Genomic DNA, 20,819 nt, shown 5'->3' with positions numbered 1-20,819 from the left:
TGGCACAAACCAGACGCAAACAGTGGAACAGAAAAGAAACCCGCACACCTATAACCACCCCATCCATCTATGACAAAGTGCCATAAATATTCCTTGGAAAAGCCTCTTTAACACACAGATCTTCGAAAACGATGTGTCCACATGTAAGAAAGAAACCAGATCCATATCCTGACCAAAAATCAATTCAAAATGGAAACAAGATATGGAACCATACTAAAAGGCTGAGTGGACTAAAAAAAAAACTATAAAAATAAATACTTATATGCACAATGGGATTTTATTAAATGATGACTTTTGCAAGAAAATGGATGGAACTGGAGAGCATAGTGTAAAATAAACCAGACTAAGAGTAAATGAATTCTGCATTTTTGCAGCCATAGACTCTAGATTAAATTTACATGGGTGCAAGTGTTACCCCCTCCATACATGACATAAAAGGAGAAAGCATATATGAGGAGAGGAAAGGCTCTAAGCTGGAAGAGGTCTATACTGGTAAAGGGCAAATAACTAAGTCTAACTGTGTGTGTGTTTGTGACAGAGAGAGAGAGAGAGAGAGAGAGAGAGAGAATGTCACTGTGAAATCTATCATGCTGTACACTAACTATTAAGAATACAATACTAACATCACCAAATAAATTTCATCCAAATTTTAATAATTTTTTGTAAGTTTAATAACTTGAAGAAATATTTCTCATTTTAAGTAATGAATAAAAATTATAAATATTAATAAAGTACTACTTAACTCTTTGAGATAGTCCTGTGGCAGAGAGTTAGGGATTTCGTGTAGCAGGCTTCACTAACCAGCTGCTATTCACTTACTGTAACTGATCCTTAAATAAAACCTACTTGCTATTTCTCTGCACAATTGCATCCATTTTCTGAGCCACTCAAAAGTTCTCTTTAAGCCGGGCGATGGTGGTGCACGCCTTTAATCCCAGCACTCGGGAGGCAGAGGCGGGCGGATCTCTGTGAGTTCGAGACCAGTCTGGTCTACAAGAGCTAGTTCCAGGACAGGCTCCAAAGCCACAGAAAAACCCTGTCTCGAAAAACCAAAAAAAAAAAAAAACAAAAAAAAAAAAAAAGAAGAAGAAAGAGTTCTCTTTATTTTGATTAAGTTGATGGTAGTTATGGAGGTTGGATATATAACATGCAATGATGAAGAAACCCCAGGGGTTGAAATATACTCAGGTAAAGATGCAGGTTAAAAAGGCTAACCAGAAATCTGAGGATGATTGCATGGACAGTGAACTGTACTCTGTGGGAGTGGGGCACATTTGTCTCAAACCATCCTTGCCTGTCTTTGACCTAATATACTTCTGAGTTGGTTCTAGCGTGGAGTAAACACATGGTGACCTGGGAATGGGAAGGAACCATGCCCATGCACCTACCTCAGCCTCACTCAGATCTAACACCTTCCATCATCAATACTGTAATGTTAGAGCCTGGACTTTCATGTGCAGTTTTCAAATGAGGTCTTTGTCCATCCAATTATTAGAAACTCTAATAATAACAAATCCAGGTGTTTCTGGATAATTCTGAGGTCTTTACTGGGTGCTGTTTTAAACATAGGAAGTGTGTGTAGTTGAGAAATAAACACTATTTAGAACTAAATCTTAAGTAAATTGAAGGCAACAATAATTTCAGGTCTCCATTTACTCAAACCTTTCCAAACAAGTTACTAAATCCAAAACACTAAGTAAAACACAAACGATACTCTCTAAATTACATCATTTTTATAGTTAATTATATGTCAAGAGAGACTCATAAGTAGTCAAGCATACTGTATAGAAGTTAAAAATTTCTAAAGTTAGCCCAGTGGTAATCAAATCAGTTTACTGCCTGAAATGAAGAGCGTGTCACTCGTGGTTCTCCACCACTTCTACTCCATCTGTAAACGCTGTCTCCTCCCCAATACGAGACTCTGCGGGAAGAAGCCGCAGCTCTGACCAGGTCAGTGGACTAGTAATGTCGCCGAATCTCCAGAACTCCACCAAATAGTCCAGAACACTGAGACATAACTAGCCTTTTCCGCTCTCATTCCCTCCAGAGATGACCCAATGACTCAGGTAGTCAGACCAATCTGTTCTTGGACATTCTGTTGTCTTAAAATTTCTCAGTTTGAATTTCTAATACAGTAATTACATTCCACTCCAACAAAACTTTAGTGAGAAGTCACAAAAGTCTATTTACTAATTTACTAGGGAGTGCATGAAAGACAAACTCATGAATACAGAACAAAGCAGATGCAGCCGCTGATCCAGCCACCCGTGCCCGAGAGTCAAGAACACCAGCTTCTTCGAGGATTATTCAGTTCTGACCACTCCAAGAGAGTGTTATCTGTCAGTTACTCAGAGAAAATCACGCCCATAGGGCAAGTCACCCCACCAAATGTCATTGGCTAATAGATCAAGCTCCCAGAACAAAAATCTTCTTGGGTTCCTGTAGTGATATTTTGTTTGTGATCTAAAAATTAAATAAAGCTTGCCTGAAGATCAGAGTGTGGAGCTAGCCACTAGTTAACCATAGAGGCCAGGCAGTGGCAGCACACACTTTCAATCCCAGCACCTGGGTGACAGAGGCAGGCGGATCTCTGTGAGTTCAAGGCCACCCTGGGCTACACAAAGTTGATCCAGTCTAAAAGAGAAACAGAGCCAGGTGGTGGTAGTTTACATCTTTAATTCCAGCACCAGGGAGGTGGAGACGGGGCAGAGAGGAGGAGACAAGAGCTCATTGGATTCAGTCTAAGGATTCGTGCAGACAGGATCTTGCCCTCTTCAGTCTGAGGATTTGGTAGAGGTAAAAAGTCTCTCTAATGGCTGGCTCCTTTACTTCTCTGATCTTTCAGCATCTACCCTAATATCTGACTCCAGGTTTTTATTATGAAGACCAATTAGAATTCACACTACAGTTCCAATAGTTTTTAAAAGCAAAAAGTGGTTCTGAAACAAACAAAAAGTTGAGTACCATTGGTATAAACTGTGGAAAGTCAATATACAAAGAACAGAAAAAAGTTTATATGTAGTTTAAGTAAGTTAAGTGATGACAAATCAAGTCCGTTCCCCCCCCCCCCCCCCGCCCCACTGGGAGGTGGTTGCACATACCTTTAACCCTAGCACTTCGGAGGCAGAGGTGGCAGATCTGAGAGTTTGAGGTCAGCCTGGTTTACAGATTGAATTCCAGGACAGACAGGGCTACACAGAAAAACCCTGTCTGGAAAAACAAACAAAGTTTTTCTTCTTCAACCATTGTCTATTAAGGTAATACACTTATGCCAAATCTTGCCTTTGCATTGATTCTTCCTTCTTTTAAGAATCCACATTTCTTTAAGGGAGAATGTCATTTCACCGCTCTTCAAGACTCAATACAAATGTTACTACCACGTAAGAGGAAAAATCTAAAGACAAAATACTAATGACTGCCCACTAAGGGGTACAAAGAACAGAGAGAGCAGCAGAAGGCGCACACTGTTTCTTTTGGGGATGAGAAAATGTTCTGGAGGGAACAGTGGTGACAGCTTTAAAATCCTGTACAAATACTAAAAGACATTAATCTGTACCCTTTCAGACGGTGACTTTTATGGTATGTGCATTATATCTGATTAATAGAAGGAAGTAGGTAGAGAATATAGGCCTTTCAAGTTTTCCCAAGGTTTTCTACTTTATCTTGAGAGTAGTAAGAAGATGCTGGAGGTTTTAGGTAGAGTACAATGCAGATATTCCAAAACTACTTTCTGTATAAATAAAAGGCACCTCATAGATACATGACCTAGAACTCAATCCACAAAACAGAGAGATCTTTTTCTGACTTGAAGCTATTATTTGTAATTGCTGCTTCTTAGAAAATCCCTTCAGGTTGACCTGAAGTCTTTGTTCAGAAAGGTAAGCTGCCAGTTGTGCTATCTGATCTACTGTTGGTGCAGGAGAATTGTCTGTATTCTGTCAATCATGTCATAAATAAACGCTGATTGGCCAGGCAGGAAATATAGGCGGGAAGTAGAAACGATGTAATGAGAACAGGAGAATTCTGAGAAGGAGGAAGTTGATTCCTCCCACTCCTGCCCAGATCACCGAAGCAGCAGGATGTGATCTGCCCCATTGAAAAAAGGTACTGAGCCACATGGCTAACATAGATCAGAAAAACGGGTTAATCAAGATGTGAGAGTTAGCCAGTAAGAGGCTAGAACTAATGGGCCAATCAGCTTTATAACTTATAGAGACCAATGTGTGATTTTCTTTGAAGCTAAACAGCTGGGGGAACTGGGCAGGACAAAACCCCAACAACAAGCAAGGTCTGGCCCTTCATGTTACATATCGCAACCCCTTGATGTGCCACTGAAAGATAATTCCATGAGGATCTCCAAGGGCCAGATTGCAAAAGAAAGGACTAGAAGAACGGTGGTCTAATAGTTCAGCAGGGAGCTCTGGGTGGTACCCTTCTTGCCATGTAATATTGAGTCTTAATTATGCTGATACATGTATGATAAATTACAGTTTCCATAAATGGGGAGTTGTTCTGATTTCTAAAATCATAGTGCTGACCTGGAATTCCAGAATTACTACTTTGCTACACTGAAAGTAATACACAAACAATGCTAAAGGGTAAAGGGAAAAATACTGTAATTTAGTAACAGAATCTAGCACTCTTGAGTAAAGCTCCTAACATACCAATTCTAGGTATACTGTTGAGAATCTCTTGCACAGGTGTACTATGAGGTAATATCAAGATCAAAGATGACAGCATTATTTATAAGAGTAAAACAATGAACAAATAAAATTTCCATTAGAAAAATGAATGGGTTATGTAGAAGAATGGGCAAAAGCACCTTGTCTTAAGTACTGCCATTTTGACTTCAGACTCCACTTTATCTGTAGGCTGAAACAAAGTTCAAGTTCCCAAGCCTTAGGGGAGCTGAGAACTTTCCAATAGCTGACCCACCTCCTTCTTAAACAATATTAATAGTCTGTTATGCTCCTTAGCTGTTTAAAACATTATGGCTGTTCCTAGAAACAGAAAATAAATGAATATGATTAGAACTTAAATACTTACATTCTGTGTTGGTTGACAATAGTGTGGTGTGGGAGAATGGTTTGTACTCCATCCATTATATTTTAAATAAACGCTGATTGGCCAGTAGCCAGGCAGGAAGTAGAGGCTGGACAGCCAGACAGGAAGTAGAGGAGGGTCAAAGAGAAGAGGATAATTCTGGGAAGGAGGAAGCCCATTCCTCAGCAGTCCTGACCCTACCACAGAAGTAGCAAGATGTGACTGCCCCGCTGAATAAGGTACTGAGCCACATGGTTAACAAAGAAAAGAATAATGGGCTAATAATGGGTTAATATAAGTTATAAGAGTTAATAAGAAGCCTGAGCTAATGGGCCAGTCAGTTTACAGTTAATGTAGACCTCTGTGTGGTTTCTTGGGACTTAACGACTGAGGGGACCAGGCAGGATAGAAACCTCAGTCAACAATGGTGAAACACAAAGGGAAAGCCGTATTGATAGTCTGTTTGTGTTCTAACAAATAAAGCTTGCCTGAAGATCAGAGTGCAGAGCTAACTACTAGAGGCCAGGCAGTGGTGGCTTGCACTTTTAATCCCAGCACCAGGGAGGTAGAGACTGGAAGTGATATGGCTGTATGGCTAGGTGGAGAGAGGCCTATAAGTGGGGAGGAGACAGGAGTTCAATGCAGTCTGAGGTTTAGTGGAGACAGCTGTAGTCTGAGGATGGAGTCAGTTTGAGAAGACAGTCTGAAGACAAGATCACCATTTTGGTCTGAGGATTCAGTAGAAGTATAAGGTCTCTCTAGTGGCTGGCTGCACTACTTCTCTGATTTTCAGCATTAACCCCTCTATCTGACTCCGGGTTTTTATTAAGAAAATTAGAACTCGTGCTACAGTTAGACCTTAATCTTTGACTCCTGATTGGTGAAAATTGTAACTATAACTTGGCAACAAGTGTTTGTGTTTTTTGTGCTTATAAACCCCACTCCTGCCCTTGCTCGGGGCTGTCAGGAGAATCAAGGTTCTTGAGTCCTTGTCCTGCAGCCCTGATGGATTAACAACCCACTTATGTGGTACTTATTAAATGCTTTGAAACCCATAAGTGCTGTCTCTCTCCTTCCTCATGGCACATGGCTGGAACAGTTTCCTTATGATATATACACAGTGAAATACCCTACAGTAAAGCAAAAATTTAAAGTCCATATGGATGAATCACAATATAAAATTTTAAAAAATTAACTTGTGATGTAACAGGGTATAATATCAACAAAGACCATATTTTATTGTCAGAATAGTAGCTACAAAGTAGGTAAGAAGGAGATGTTCACAGGAATCACACAGGCAGCTTCCATTGTATTAGTAGTATTTCATTTTTGAAGCCATCAAAATGAGTATCATTCTTTGAGATTATTTTTATATTATTTCAGAATTTTACACCATACAGTTTTAAAATTTCAATACCAAAGCTTGCAAACTAAGGCCTTTGGTCCAAATCTAATGAAGAAGCATCTCATTATAGGGTCCAACTAAAAAATCTAAAATACAAATGAAGGTAAAACTAACTCATAAGTAACTGAATATAATCATGGATGTAGCTGTAGAAAAATAGTAAGGTTATGTCTTAGTCAGCTTCAGCTGCCAACTTGACACGGCCTAGAGTCATCTGAGGAAACTCAGTTGGAGTTTCTGCCCTGACTTCCCTCAATGACATCCTGGAAGTATGAGCCAAATAAACCCTTTCCTCTTCAAGTTGCTTCTGCACAGAAAGAAACTAGAACAATGAAGACAGTTTGAGTGGCAATGGGAAGAGAATAAACCTAAGCTTTAGAGCACTGCTGACTAAAATAACATTGATAATATAGGCAAACACTATCAACATATGGCTTCTGAGGGTTTGAAATGTGGATATAGTGACTGATAAGAACATTCACATTTATTTCTAATAACAGTCATATACCTAGTGCTATCATATCGAGGATGTAGCTTTAGGGTCTCACAGCCACATTAACAACACCTGCCACTTGAAGCTTAAAATGGAAGTGATTACTGAAGGGAAATGGGGCTGGGGAATTGCCTCTACTTTGGAAGCCTTGGCCACCAAGGGAAAACACATGTGAATAAGAACAAGGGCAGGCTGCAGATTTAAGAATCAAAGAGTTAATTGAAATTGGGCCAAATGACACATCTTTCCAAGAATTAAAATGTAAAGCAAGAGAGGCAGATGCTATGGGACAATGGTCTTGTATCCTGTCACTTGTATTAATAAAATGCTGATGGCCAGGCAGGAAGTAGAGGCGGGGCAATGAGAACAGAATTCTGGGAAGAGGAAAGATTCAGTCTGCAGTTATCACAGAGGAAGTCAGACACAGAGCAAGCAAGATGAGAACGCCTCACTGATAAAAGGTACCAAGCTATGTGGCTAACAAAGACAAGAAAAATGGGGCAATTTAAGACGTAAGAATTAGTTAATAAGAATCTTGAGCTAACAGGCCAATCAGTTTATAATTAATGTAGATCTCTGTCTTTCTCTCTCTGCTCTCTTCTCTTTTTTGAGACAGGGTTTCTCTGTAGCTTTGGAACCTGTCCTGGAACTAGCTCTTGTAGACCAGACTGGCCTCAAACTCACAGAGATCCACCTGCCTCTGCCTCCCGAGTGCTGGGATTAAAGGTATGCACCACCATCGCCCGACCTTAATGTAGATCTCTGATGGAGGAGGGTTATCTGTCTATGTGTTACTTTCATTGGTTAATAAAGAGAGTGCCTTGGCCCTTTGATTGGTCAGAAAATTAGGTAGGCGGAGTAAACAGAACAGGATGCTGGGTAGAAGGCAGTGAGGCAGATGCCATGGAGCCAGCCGCCAGGTCAGACATGCTGAATCTTTCCCGGTAAGCTACCACCTCGTGGTGCTACACAGATTATTAGAAATGAGTTAATCAAGATGTGAGAATTAGCCAATAAGAGGCTGAAACTAATGGGCCAGGCAGTGTTTAAATGAATACAATTTGTGTATTGTTATTTCGGGGGCTAAGCTAGCCGTACGGGAGCAGGGCCCACAGCTCATCACTACAGATCTCTGCATATTTCTTTGAGACTGAATGACTGTGGGACGAGGCTCGACAGAAACTACTGCCAAGAGGCAGAGAGTCAGGCTTGAGATCTAGGGGGTTTCATGCTAAGTCATCAGTGAACAAACATGATTTTCATTCTAATTCATGAAGCAAACTGACATTAGTAGATGAATCAGGAGTATAACAGCTGGTTACAGTACAGACGTCAAGAGCTGTAAGTAAAATAAAATAGATGAGCTATACAATCCAAGTGTGACTGAGATCTTGAGTTGATGGTGAGCAAGGAGTGTACACCAATGTTTTTCCTCTTCACTTGACAAACAAGAACAAAGTCTGCAGTAGGATTTGGTGATGCAGACCTGCAATCTTAGTGCTTGGGAGATGGAAGTAGGAGGATCAGGCACTCTATGCCAAATTCAGCTACATAGTGAGTATCTGAGGCCAGGCTGCACTGCATGAGACCCTACCTCAAAAACAAAATAGTTGCTTATCTTTTAGTCTTTTGCACAATTATCAACCACGACACATTTATTTAATTTTCACTATTGACAAATTTGGTTTGAAAATAAAAACCTCAAGATTATTAAGTTTTTAAATATTTCATTAGATCAATACTTGATGTATTTTCTACTCTTATCCACTTCCTTCTTCACCCAAACCGCAAAGAAAATATTACACAAGGTTCTGAAAAGAAAAAAAGAAAGCTTGCATACTGTGTAAGAGCATGCCATAAACAGTAACATGAAAGAGGGCAAGTTGCCTCACTTTTCAGTCAACTGAGCTGCTTTCCATACATAAGATGAGATCATTTTTTAACAAGTCTTAAATTTATTTATTTATTTATTTATTTATTTTAGTTTTTTGAGACAGGGTTTCTCTGTAGCTTTGGAGCCTGTCCTGGCACTAGCTCTTGTAGACCAGGCTGGCCTCGAACTTACAGAGATCCGCCTGCCTCTGCCTCCCAAGTGCTGGGCTTAAAAGCGTGCGCCACCACTGCCTGGCTAAACTTTTTGAGGTGCTATTAATAGGTTTTGTTTATTTTAGTTGAGGTTAAAAACAAACAAATGCTCTGCTTGATGTTATACACACCCAGAGTAAGATATTCAGTAGCTGTTCTAATCAGCACTGGAATAAGGAATAAAGAGTATTCTTTGGGGAATGTAAATATTTATGTGTCAATGTGATGGGGAAAAAGTATGTTTTTTTTTCCCCATAGAAAGTTACTAGACAGGGGGCTAGAGAGATGGCTCAGTGGTTAAGAGTACTGCCTGCTCTTCCAAAGGTCCTGAGTTCAATTCCCGGCAACCACATGGTGGCTCACAACCATCTGTAATGAGGTCTGGTGCCCTCTTCTGGCCTTCAGACATACACACAGACAGAATATAGTACACATAATAAATAAATAAATATTTAAAAAAGAAAGTTACTAGACAATAGCACAGGCTATGATGTCAGAGAGTTTGATTTACCTCCTTGCTGCTACACTAACAAGACCTCACTGAACCTCTTATATCTGGAAAACTAAGCAAGCATATTAATATCTATTTGGAAAAACAGCACAGAAATTAAAACCTTTTAAAAGTACCTAGCATACCTAATACAGTGAAGTTTACTATACTACCAGATAGTTGCTCCAGTCTTTTGGTTTTTTGAGACAGGGTTTTGCTGTAGTTTTAGAGCCTGTCCTGGAACTAGCTCTTGTAGACCAGGCTGGTCTCGAACTCACAGAGAACCTGCCTCTGCCTCCCGAGTGCCAGGATGAAAGGTGTGCACCACCACCGCCTGGCAGTTGCTCTAGTCTTACTCCCAAGTGCTGAGACTCTTTACTCACCTTTCTACACACACACACACACACACACACACACACACACACACACACACACACACAGACACATACAGACACACACACATGCACCTCAGAAAATTTAAGACTTGTTAAAAATGTATTGTAATTTCAGTAATGACAGCAAAAAAATTAGATGAACCTCACTCATTTGCTCTTCACAGGAGCCAAAAGAGAAAGATAATTCAGAATTATCTCTTATTTAATAAATGAATTCTAAACAGCAAGTTTTATGTTTACAACTTTTTTACTTTTCTCATATGCTAGGGATCAAAACTAAAACCTTGTGCAGGCTGAGTAATGACACTACACCTTCTGTCAGAAAAATGTCACAGCATGAACAGTTTGAGAAGCAGCTGGAACAAGAGGGATAGCAGAAACAGAGAGGACAGAGCACTGAGGCTGAAGAAGAATGCAATACCAAAGAAGCTGTGAGTTTCAGAGAGCTGCCAAGCCTTTAGGACGACTGGTCTCAGACTTCCCAAGCCTGGAGTTAGAATGCTGGTTCCTAAGAAGGGCTTTAAAATCCCAACAACTAGGCCTTCCCGGACACAGCAGGGCACTTGTTGCACAAGCAGAAGGAACTGAGTTCAAATCCCTAGCCCGTGAGGAAGTGGGGGACACAGGAAGGTCACTGGGTTTACTGGCTGCCAGCCTAGTTCCTGGTTCCGTGAGAGATCCTGCCCCAAGCAAGGCAGAAGATACACAACCTTCTCCTCCATTTTCCATATGAGTACACAGGTGCACACACACATCTATGAACCAGAAGGGGTGGGGTAGAATAAGAGAAGAAAGTACCCCCCTTAATCGATGATAGGTATCAAATCCAGGGCATCATAGCATTGTACGTGCTAGAAAAGCATTGTATCTCTTGAGCTATGTACACAATTCAAGAAAAAAAAATTAAAGTTAAAAAAAAATAGTCAGCCGGGCGGTGGTGGCACACGCCTTTAATCCCAGCACTTGGGAGGCAGAGGCAGGAGGATCTCTGTGAGTTCGAGGCCAGCCTGGTCTACAAAGGGAGTTCCAGGACAGGCTCCAAAGCTACAGAGAAACCCTGTCTCGAAAAACCAAAAAAAAAAAAAAAAGTCAGATATGGAGGCATAATGTAATCCACACCTGTAATCCTGGGGCTGGAGAACCTCAAATTCAATGACAGACATCAAGGTCACTATAGTAAGAGCTTACCTTAGCCTACACACACACACACACACACACACACACACACACACACACACACAGAGAGAGAGAGAGAGAGAGAGAGAGAGAGAGAGAGAGAGATATCGCTTGTTTGAAGAAAAAAAAAACAACCCTGAAATAATAGTTGAAATTCACAGGAAATGTTAACTAGAGAAACACAGAAAGAACATCTGAGCAGTGCTGACTACCCCTTTGGACTAGTTCTACAACCTATTTATGATAGAGAATGTGCTACTGAAAAACTTCTTTAACTTGTTTTTGCCTCTTCCATGACTTAGTTCAGTAGCTACCACACTGTGACTATTAATTGCATATGATTAAGTAAATAAACAAATATCTTGCTTCTAAGGCACCTGTGTATTTGTTTGGTTAAGATTTTATGAGATGCATTATGTAGGCCACGGTGGCCTGGGACTCACTATATATACAAGGATGGCCTCAAATGTAGGGTCCTCCAGACTCAGGGACCCAAATATTAGGATTACAGTTCCGCAACAGTACCCATCTTACTATCTACACACACACCCCAAAGATCCTGAGGCCATATCACCGTGACATCCATTTATAAAAAGAGACATTTCCCCCCAGAAAGAGTATGAGTACTACTGTAAATTCAGTGATAAACTTTACTAGGTAGCTAAAAGCATGAAGTTTTCTAATCCTGCAGGTCATAGAATTACCATGAAAAGAAAATGAGGATTTTTTCCTTTTTCACTGAGACATTTAATTTAATTTAATTTAATCCCAGCACAGCAGGTGGATCTCTGTGGGTTCAAGGCCAGCCTGGTCTACTAGAGCTAGTTCCAGGACAGGCTCCAAAGCAACAGAGAAACCCTGTCTCAACACCACCCTCCCAAAAAAACCCACACATAAAACAACAACAACAACAAAACCATGTTTTTGATGTTCGATGTAGTTTCAATTTTAGTATATAAAGTATGATTTCTATGGTTGTTTGAAGGAAAATGGCCCCCAAAGGAAGTGGCATCATTAGGAGGTGTGGCTTTGTTGCAGTAGGTATAGCCTTAGAGGAAGTGTGTCCCTGGAGCAGGGTGGGCTTTGAGATCGCCTATGCTCAAGATACTCTCAGGGAAACAGTCTAATTCCTGTGGCCTGCATATCAACACACAGCAGCTCCTTCTCCAGCAACATGTCTACCTACACACCGCCATGCTCCCCACCATGATAACAGACTAAACCTCTGAAACTGTTAACTGCCACCTCAATAAAATGTTTTGCTTTACCAGAGTTGCTGTGGTTGTGTATTCTCTTCATAGCAATGGAAGCCCTGACGTCTGGCTCCAGTACTTTGGGGGGAGTGGGGTGAGATCAGAGTTCTCCTCTAATTCCCTGATCTCATTACTATTTACCTTTTTATAAAATTCAGTGCTAAGGACTGAAGCCAGAGTTTTATGCATGTTAGGCACACACACTTTACCTGGGATTTTATTTTGCTGCTGCTTAAGCTAATATGTGTCAATTTTAAAAGTATATACAGAGGGTAATATATTTAGGTTAAGTACAGCATCCCTGATTCCAATATTTAAAATCCAAAATACTCCAAATTCTGAAGCACTTCTGATCCCATGTATTTCAAATAAAGGATATTCAATTTGTATTTATCAGATCTGATTTAACAGAAAACACATATAGGGCATACAGAATTACTACTTCGAATTACAACCTATACTAAAGGCTTACATTTTCAGCAAATACATTGTTTGAAATTACAAATAGTATTCTCTAGAGAAACCATGTTAGAATGGGAGTTTGCAGTTGGCCCTTGTAACTTTGTAGCACCTTTAACACTTAGTAGGACCTAAGACAGCTACAGGTCTGGCCCCAGTACTCTGGGGGGAGTTGGGAGGGGGGAGGAAGCAGAGATCGCCTCTAATTCCCTGATCTCATTACTGTGACTTGCATTCTGATCACCAGTAATCATAACAGGATAGTTAGGATGGAAAGGGAATTCTGAGCAATAAACAAACAAGAAAAAAACTTGCAGTATGGTATTTATTAGTTCAGTGACTTCCTCTAACATTTGTTTTTTCCTGAGGATCCCAGAAAATGCCTTGCCTCTACTTTCAAGAAACGAACTTGTGGTTTCTGGACAGAATTGGTCTCTTTCCTGGAGCTAGAGGGAAAGAATGCCCATGCCAGCTGTAGCCCCAGTTCTAACTGCTGAGCTCTTAGCAAACAATTCAACATAGCAGTGTTTGCTGCACAGTCATCATCACAGATCTGAGGCAGGGGTGGTGGTGCACACCTTTAATCCCAGCACCCAAGAGGTAGAGGCAGGAGGATCTTTGAGATCAAGGCCAGCCTGGTTTACAGAGTGAGTTTCAGGATAGTCAGGGCTACAGGTCTCAAACAAACAAACAAAAATAATACATATAAAAAGGATATGTTGAAAATTCAAAAGAAAAATAGTTTAATGTTTGGGCACTGAAGAAAAAAGAAAATGAAACGTAACTGAAAGTGGGTAGTATGTTAAAATTGTTTCTCTGCTCTTCCACCCCTTTCCTTGCAGCTGGAGGACGTCGTCTGGAGACACAGCTGGAGTCCATTCTAGCTACACACTTGGAGGCTCTACAACTGATTCCATTGATGCCAGCCTCAGGAAATCATTCAGAAGCAGTTCTCCAACCCATCTTATATACCCATCTTCTATTTTGTACATTAGTAATGGCTAAAAACAATACAATCCTTTACTGTGATCCGGGTTTAAATATTTTCACACACATGCCAGGTAATAGCTAAGCTTTAATGTCAGTCCTAAACAGTTTCTTACATGAAAAATTAGTTCAAAGTTACTACCTAATCAACCAAACAACAGCAAGTACATTCCAATAAAACACAAAATAACTATAATACTATAATTCAATGCTTCATGCCCAATACCTAGTTCATGAGCTGGTTTTATTCTTAATGAACCAAATTAGCACAAATATAACTGCATTACCTTCATTATGTTAACTAAATCTGTTTGATAGTAGCGGTCCTGGTGTGCATTTGCTGCAGCTAGCGTAAGAAGGTAATCATTTCTTGCGTGAGTAGCTTTGGAATTACACTCAGATCGTCGGGCTTTTAACTACAAGACAGTAAACAAAAACAATAAATGAATGCAAACTGACATTGCAAAACACATATGACTACTACTCTTAGGAGCATGATAGCACGTTTGTAAACCCAGCTCTTGGTAGGCTAAAGCAGGAAGCTCTTGACTTTGAAATAACTAAACAAACAAGGCCCTGCCAAGGAAGATGGGATGGGTATTGGTGACTAATGAATGATCTCTCACTAAGAATAAAGAACCAAGTAGAAAAAAAGCCTCAGGTATAGAAAAAGTATTATTTATTACTAAGAAATGAAACATAACTACATATGGAAGAGTATTATCAATGGTTTTGTAAATTGTTTTTTTAAATTTCATTTATGAGCATGGCATCTATGATTTCTGTGCTTCCCCATGTCCTCTCCCAAATTCATGATCTCTTCTTTAATCATACATATATACATGTATGCATATAGGCAATATATATAGCATGCCAAGTGAATACAAATACATTTAGCTTTACTTTTTAAATTTTAAAATACATCTGGATCCAGGATGATCACTTGAGATTGTGCAACTTATACAGAAGTTTGTCCCTGGAAGAAATGAATTCTCCCTGTCTTAGCAGCTACTTGAAGACCTATTGCTCTTTATGTAAGAGTGAGATCATGTCCCTTGTCTATGCTGGTGTTATTATGTGCAGGTCTTGTTCAGACACGGGTACACATTCATGTCTAGAAAACACTATACAGTTTTATAGTACCTTAATTATATTTAATACACTTCTCAAGCTTTATGGAGAAACTCAAAATATTTTGTTCATTTTATTGAGGTATGAAAATAAATAGGTTTGAAATCAGATACATTACCTTCCAAAGCACTGGTAAACCTAGTAAAGTTAGAAAATAGTTTTTAAGAACTATTTAGATTTTTTGTAACATTTTTTTATTTGTTGGCAATATATGCACACATACTATGCATGCTTGTCAGAGGATAACACACAACACACAGGAAGTAAGTTCTCTCCTTCCATTTTGTAGGATCTGGAAATTGAACTCAGGTCATCGGGCTTGTCTGAAGATGCCTTACCTGCTAAGCTAACTCATTATCCAAAAACTATTTACACATGCCTAATGTGCCAGAAAAACTGCCTTCTGCTGGGAGCCTCAAAAGACGGTCACCTCAGCAGCTGACCTTTAGGTATTCAATCTGCAGGCCCATATGAACACCTGCTTCCATTTGGTCCAGCAGGCCTGCTGAGGGTCTGTCTGAGAGAAAGATCCTGAGCACTGCCTAAAGTTCTTGTACTGTATCTCTAAACTAACTGACAAGGAAAAGCAAGCTGTGCCCAAAGTGTCAACAGCTATGTGGAAAATTCCAAGTATTGGGAGAGAGAGTTCATGGTTGAGTTACTGACCTTAAAATGCTTTTCCAGGGTAGAAATAACCTACCTCCACTATTGATAGATTCAACTGTTTATTTTAAAAGCCAAGAGGCTTCCCATTTGTGATGTATACTATTCAAATACTCACCTTCAGCCAGGCATAGTGGTGCCTTTAACCCCAGCACTCCAGGAGGCAGAGGCAGGCATATTTCAAGGCCAGCATGGTCTGTAAAGAGAGTTCCAGGAAAGCCATGGTTGCCACACAAAGAACCCGTCTTGAAAATCAAAAACAAAAGAAAAACTCACCTTCACACTTGCTTTCTGTAAACTGACTCTTGATTGAAAAAGACTAAGTTTAGACCTATGATAAAAATAGAAAGGCATATTTAAAAACATTATAGACTCTACAGTGAGATTAACTTATAACTACTTAATTTAAAATAATTTTTTTTAAAGATACTGTTCTAGAACTAAGTTAAAGGTAGAAACTAAGAGTGACACTTATTTGCCTTCATCGGTTAACAAGCTGGAGCAGATCGGAAGGCAATCTGTAGGCTCTGGGACACCCCATCCCCAATAAATCATTCACGTTTGCTTGCCAACCTGTGTTCCCCTTCACTTCTAAAGGAATTCTGAAATGACTCTGCCCTGTGTGATTCTGATTCTTCAATGAGTCATGTTCCACTCAGTACTGGTACCCTTAATTTTGTGAAAGAAACCATAACCATTAGTAGTAAAAATATGTTTGCATTTTAAATATATATGTATATATATGCTCATTTATTTTAAGACTAGAGATAACTACATAGAAAAAAGTCAAAAGTCAAATGCTAAGTGAATAAGACTCCCATGACCAGTGATTTTTCTTTTTTTTTAATTGATTTTTATTGAGCTCTACATTTTTCTCTACTCCTCTCCCTGCGTTTCACCTCCCCTTCAACCCTCTCCCAAGGCCCCCATGCTCCCAATTTACTCAGGAGATCTTGTCTTTTTCTACTTTCCATGTAGATTAGGTCCATGTATGTCTGTTTTAGGGTCCTCATTGTTGTCTAGGTTCTCTGGGATTGTGATTTGTGAGCTGGTTTTCTTTGCTTTATGTTTAAAAACCACTTATGAGTGACTACATATGACAATTATCTTTCTGGGTATGGGTCACCTTACTCAAAATGATGTTTTCTAGTTCCATCCATTTGCTTGCAAATTTTATGACGTCGTTATTTCTTTTTCTGCTGTGTAGTACTCCATTGTGTAAATGTACCACGTTTTCCTTATCCATTCTTTGGCTGAGGGGCATTTAGGTTGTTTCCAGGTTCTGGCTATGACAAACATTGCTGCTATGAACATAGTTGAGCACATGTCCTTGTGTCACAATTGAGCATCCTTTGGATATATACCGAAAAGTGGTATTACTGGGTCTTGAGGAAGGTCCTTTTCTAATTTTCTGAGAAATTGCCACACTGCCATCCAAAGGGGTTGTACCAGCTTGTATTCCCACCAACAATGCAGAAGTGTTCCCTTTTTTCCACAACATCTCCAGCATAAGTTGTCATCATCTTGGCCATCCTTACAGGTATAAGATGGAATCTCAGAGTTGTTTTGATTTGTATTTCTCTGATGACTAAGGATGTTGAACATTTCCTTTAGTGTCTTTAAGCCATTTTAGATTCCTCTGTTGAGAGTTCTCTGTTTAGGTCTGTACTTCATTTTTTTTATTGGATTATTTGTTCTTTTGATGACAGATTTTTTTGAGTTCTTTATATATTTTGGAGATCAGACCTCTGTCTGATGTGAGGTTGGTAAAGATCTTTTCCTATTCTGTAGGCTGTCATTTTGTCTTGTTGACAGTGTTCTTTGCTTTTCAGAAGCTTTTCAGTTTCAGGAGGTCCCATTTATTAATTGTTTATCTCTGTGTCTGTGCTGCTGGGGTCATATTTAGGAAGTGGTCTCCAGTGCCAACACGTTCAAGTGTACTTCCCACTTTCTCTTCTGAGGTTCAGTGTGGCTGGCTTTATGTTGAGGTCTTTGATCCATTTGACTTGAGTTTTGTGCATGGTGATAGATATGGATCTGGATCTGTTTTTATTCTTCTATATGTTGATATTCAGTTATGCTAGCACCACTTGTTAAATATGCTTTCTTTTTTTCCATTTGATATTTTTTTGCTTCTTTGTCAAAAATCAGGTGCTTGAAGATGTGTGGATTGATATCTGGGTCTTCTATTCAGTTCCATTGGTCCTCCTGTCTGTTCTTATGCCAATACCAGGCTATTTTCAGTGCTATAGCTCTGTAGTAGAGTTTGAAGTTAGGGACTGTGATGCCTCCAGAAGTTCTTTTATTGTACAGGATTGTTTTGGCTATCCTGGGTTTTTTGCTTTTCCATATGAAGTTGAGTACCATTCTTTTGAGGTCTTTGAAGAATTTTGCTGGGATTTTGATGGGCTTTGCTTTGAATCTGTTAAGGGCTTTTGGTAAGATTGCCACCAGTGATTTTTCTGAACTTGCAAAGTTTGTCTTGACTGCAGTGTTATGGTGATTGCCAAGGAAGAATTCAACACATGTGCTGGAAGCTATACCTTAATATTAAGTATAGTCAGACCACTTGGGATTGGAAAACAAAGCAGTCAGTCTCTGAAGAGGACCAAAGGCAGACTCTTAATTCTTTTTTTTTTTTAAGATTTTGTATAGTTTATTTGACTTTTCTTTTCCCCCAGTTATTTATTTATTTATTAAAGATTTCTGTCTCTTCCCCGCCACCGCCTCCCATTTCCCCCCTCCCCCAATCAAGTCCCCCTCCCTTGTCAGCCCAAAGAGCTATCAGGGTTCCCTGCCCTGTGGGAGGTCCAAGGACCACCCACCTTCATCCAGGTCTAGTATGGTGAGCATCCAAACTGCCTAGGCTCCCACAAAGCCAGTACACGTGCAGTAGGATCAAAAACCCATTCTAAGGAGAGAAGACATCTAGGGACAAACATGCCCTCTCCTTAACCCTTCTCCATTATTTGTTTGTTTTAAAAAGGGTGGGAGTTCTCCTGCTGGTGATTTAAGCCATGCAAAGGGTGAAAAATATACTAAGCTCAAACATCACTATTTATATAAAGGCTTCTCTTATTACAAAAAATTAATCTTCATCTTTTAAACTTTCGTTAGTGTTTTCATATTATCTCTATAAATAGTTACTAAATGAGTGTTTTAGGCATTTCTTCTTTTGAGTTTACTGTTAATGAACAAATCAAAAAATTATGTTTAAATAAAAACTCTTATTCTAGATTCCACAGTTGAGGGCACAAAGCTTACTTTATTGTACTGATCTCTATACTCATAATACCCCAAATAAACTACTAATTCAATGAGCACTGAGTGAATGAATGAAAGAACTGGAATACTTTTTAGTTAAATTAATAGCTAGAGAAATCACATACTGACCTAAAATGTCTTGCTTTGCACTGGAGCCATGAAGGCTCTGGCTGCGCAGCTGTCACCTAGGCTCTACCAGGAGGAGAGCTGACCTCTCAGGGACCAGTCCATGTTTCATTTTCACCCTTGGCATCATGGCTACCCAAGGTATTTACATAAGCTCTGCAATCTAAGAATTCTCAGGCCTAGACTCTGAAAAGTTTAAAAAATAAGTTCATAAAGCCCACAAAGGCTGAGGAGATTTTCCCAATTTAAAAGTTTCAGGTCAAGACTAGAGAGATGGCTTAGCAGTTAAGAGCACTTGTTCTTGGAAACAATCTGGATTTAGTTCTCAGTAACCACATGACAGCTGACAACTATTTGTAATCTTATTGTCTTATGTTCACACAGATGATGATGATGATGATTATAATAATAATTAATAGTTAATAATAGTAATAGCAGTAAATTAAATAAAAAAACTTTTTAGGTCTTAGAGAGAAGATGAACTTAGTGAACTACATAAAATAATTATATACTGCCGGGCGGTGGTGGCGCACACCTTTAATCCCAGCACTCGGAAGGCAGAGGCAGGCGGATCTCTGTGAGTTCGAGACCAGCCTGGTCTACAAGAGCTAGTTCCAGGACAGGCTCCAAAACCACAGAGAAACCCTGTCTCGAAAAAACCAAAAAAAAAAAAAAAAATCCAAAAACAAAATAATTATATACAAAAAAATTAGAGCAATAAACCAAGAAATGTGATTAGGGAAATGTTAAATGTTCCCTGTAGGATTAAAAATGTGATGAGCATTCATTTACCATCATTTTGAGCTAAATTAAATTTTAGGCACCTACCAATTTTTTATGAAATGAAGTCGTTTAAATTTCTTGCAGATAAATCAAGACAACTTTAAGATACCATCTTACACCTGTCAGAATGGCTAAAATCAAAAACACCAATGATAGCCTTTGCTGGAGAGGATGTGGAGAAAGGGGTACACTCATCCATTGCTGGTGGGAATACAAACTTGTACAACCACTTTGGAAAGCAGTGTGGCGGTTTCTCAGGAAATTCGGGATCAACCTACCCCTGAACCCCGCAATATCACTCTTGGGAATATACCCAAGAGAGGCCCTATCATACAACAAAAGTATATGCTCTACTATGTTCATAGCAGCATTGTTTGTAATAGCCAGAACCTGGAAACAACCTAGATGCCCTTCAATGGAAGAATGGATGAAGAAAGTATGGAATATATACATATTAGAGTACTACTCAGCAGTAAAAAACAATGACTTCTTGAATTTTGCATGCAAATGGATGGAAATAGAAAACACCATCCTGAGTGAGGTAAGCCAGACCCAAAAAGAGGAACATGGGATGTACTCACTCATAATTGGTTTCTAGCCATAAACAAAGGACATTGAGCCTATAATTCGTGATCCTAGAGAAGCTAAATAAGAAGGAGAACCCAAAGAAAAACATATAGGCATCCTCCTGGATATTAACCTTCATCAGGCGATGAAAGGAGACAGAGACCCACATTGGAGCACCGGACTGATCTCCCAAGGTCCAAATCAGGAGCAGAAGGAGAGAGAGCACGAGCAAGGAACTCAGGACCGTGAGGGGTGCACCCACACACTGAGACAATGGGGATGTTCTATTGGGAACTCAGCAAGGCCAGCTGGACTGGGTCTGAAAAAGCATGGGATAAAACCGGACTCGCTGAGCATGGCGGACAATGAGGACTGATGAGAAGTCAAGAACAATGGCATTGGGTTTTGATCCTACTGCACGTACTGGCTTTGTGGGAGCCTAGGCTGTTTGGATGTTCACCTTACTAGACCTGGAAGGAGGTGGGAGGTCCTTGGACTC

At 39.7% G+C, this 20,819-nt stretch overlaps 1 protein-coding gene across 3 annotated transcripts in view; it reads right to left on the bottom strand.

The window, feature by feature from the left end:
- Fchsd2 (FCH and double SH3 domains 2) overlaps window positions 1-20,819 on the bottom strand; it is a 215,412-nt gene that overhangs the window by 87,346 nt on the left and 107,247 nt on the right. For all 3 annotated transcript variants that reach the window (XM_041676210.1, XM_041676212.1, XM_041676211.1), the window contains exons 7-8: window positions 15,857-15,911; window positions 14,074-14,202 (exon numbers count right to left, since the gene is read on the bottom strand). In XM_041676210.1, the coding sequence (XP_041532144.1) occupies window positions 14,074-14,202; window positions 15,857-15,911 (184 nt within the window). The remainder of the gene's footprint in view (window positions 1-14,073; window positions 14,203-15,856; window positions 15,912-20,819) is intronic.

Source organism: Microtus oregoni, unplaced genomic scaffold (genome assembly GCF_018167655.1).
Source record: "Microtus oregoni isolate MIOR12 unplaced genomic scaffold, Mior012 000027F_ref0000203, whole genome shotgun sequence".
NCBI lineage: Eukaryota > Metazoa > Chordata > Mammalia > Rodentia > Cricetidae > Microtus > Microtus oregoni.
The sequence above is the reverse complement of the archived record's forward strand: the minus strand, read 5'-3'. Positions and strand labels throughout refer to the sequence as shown.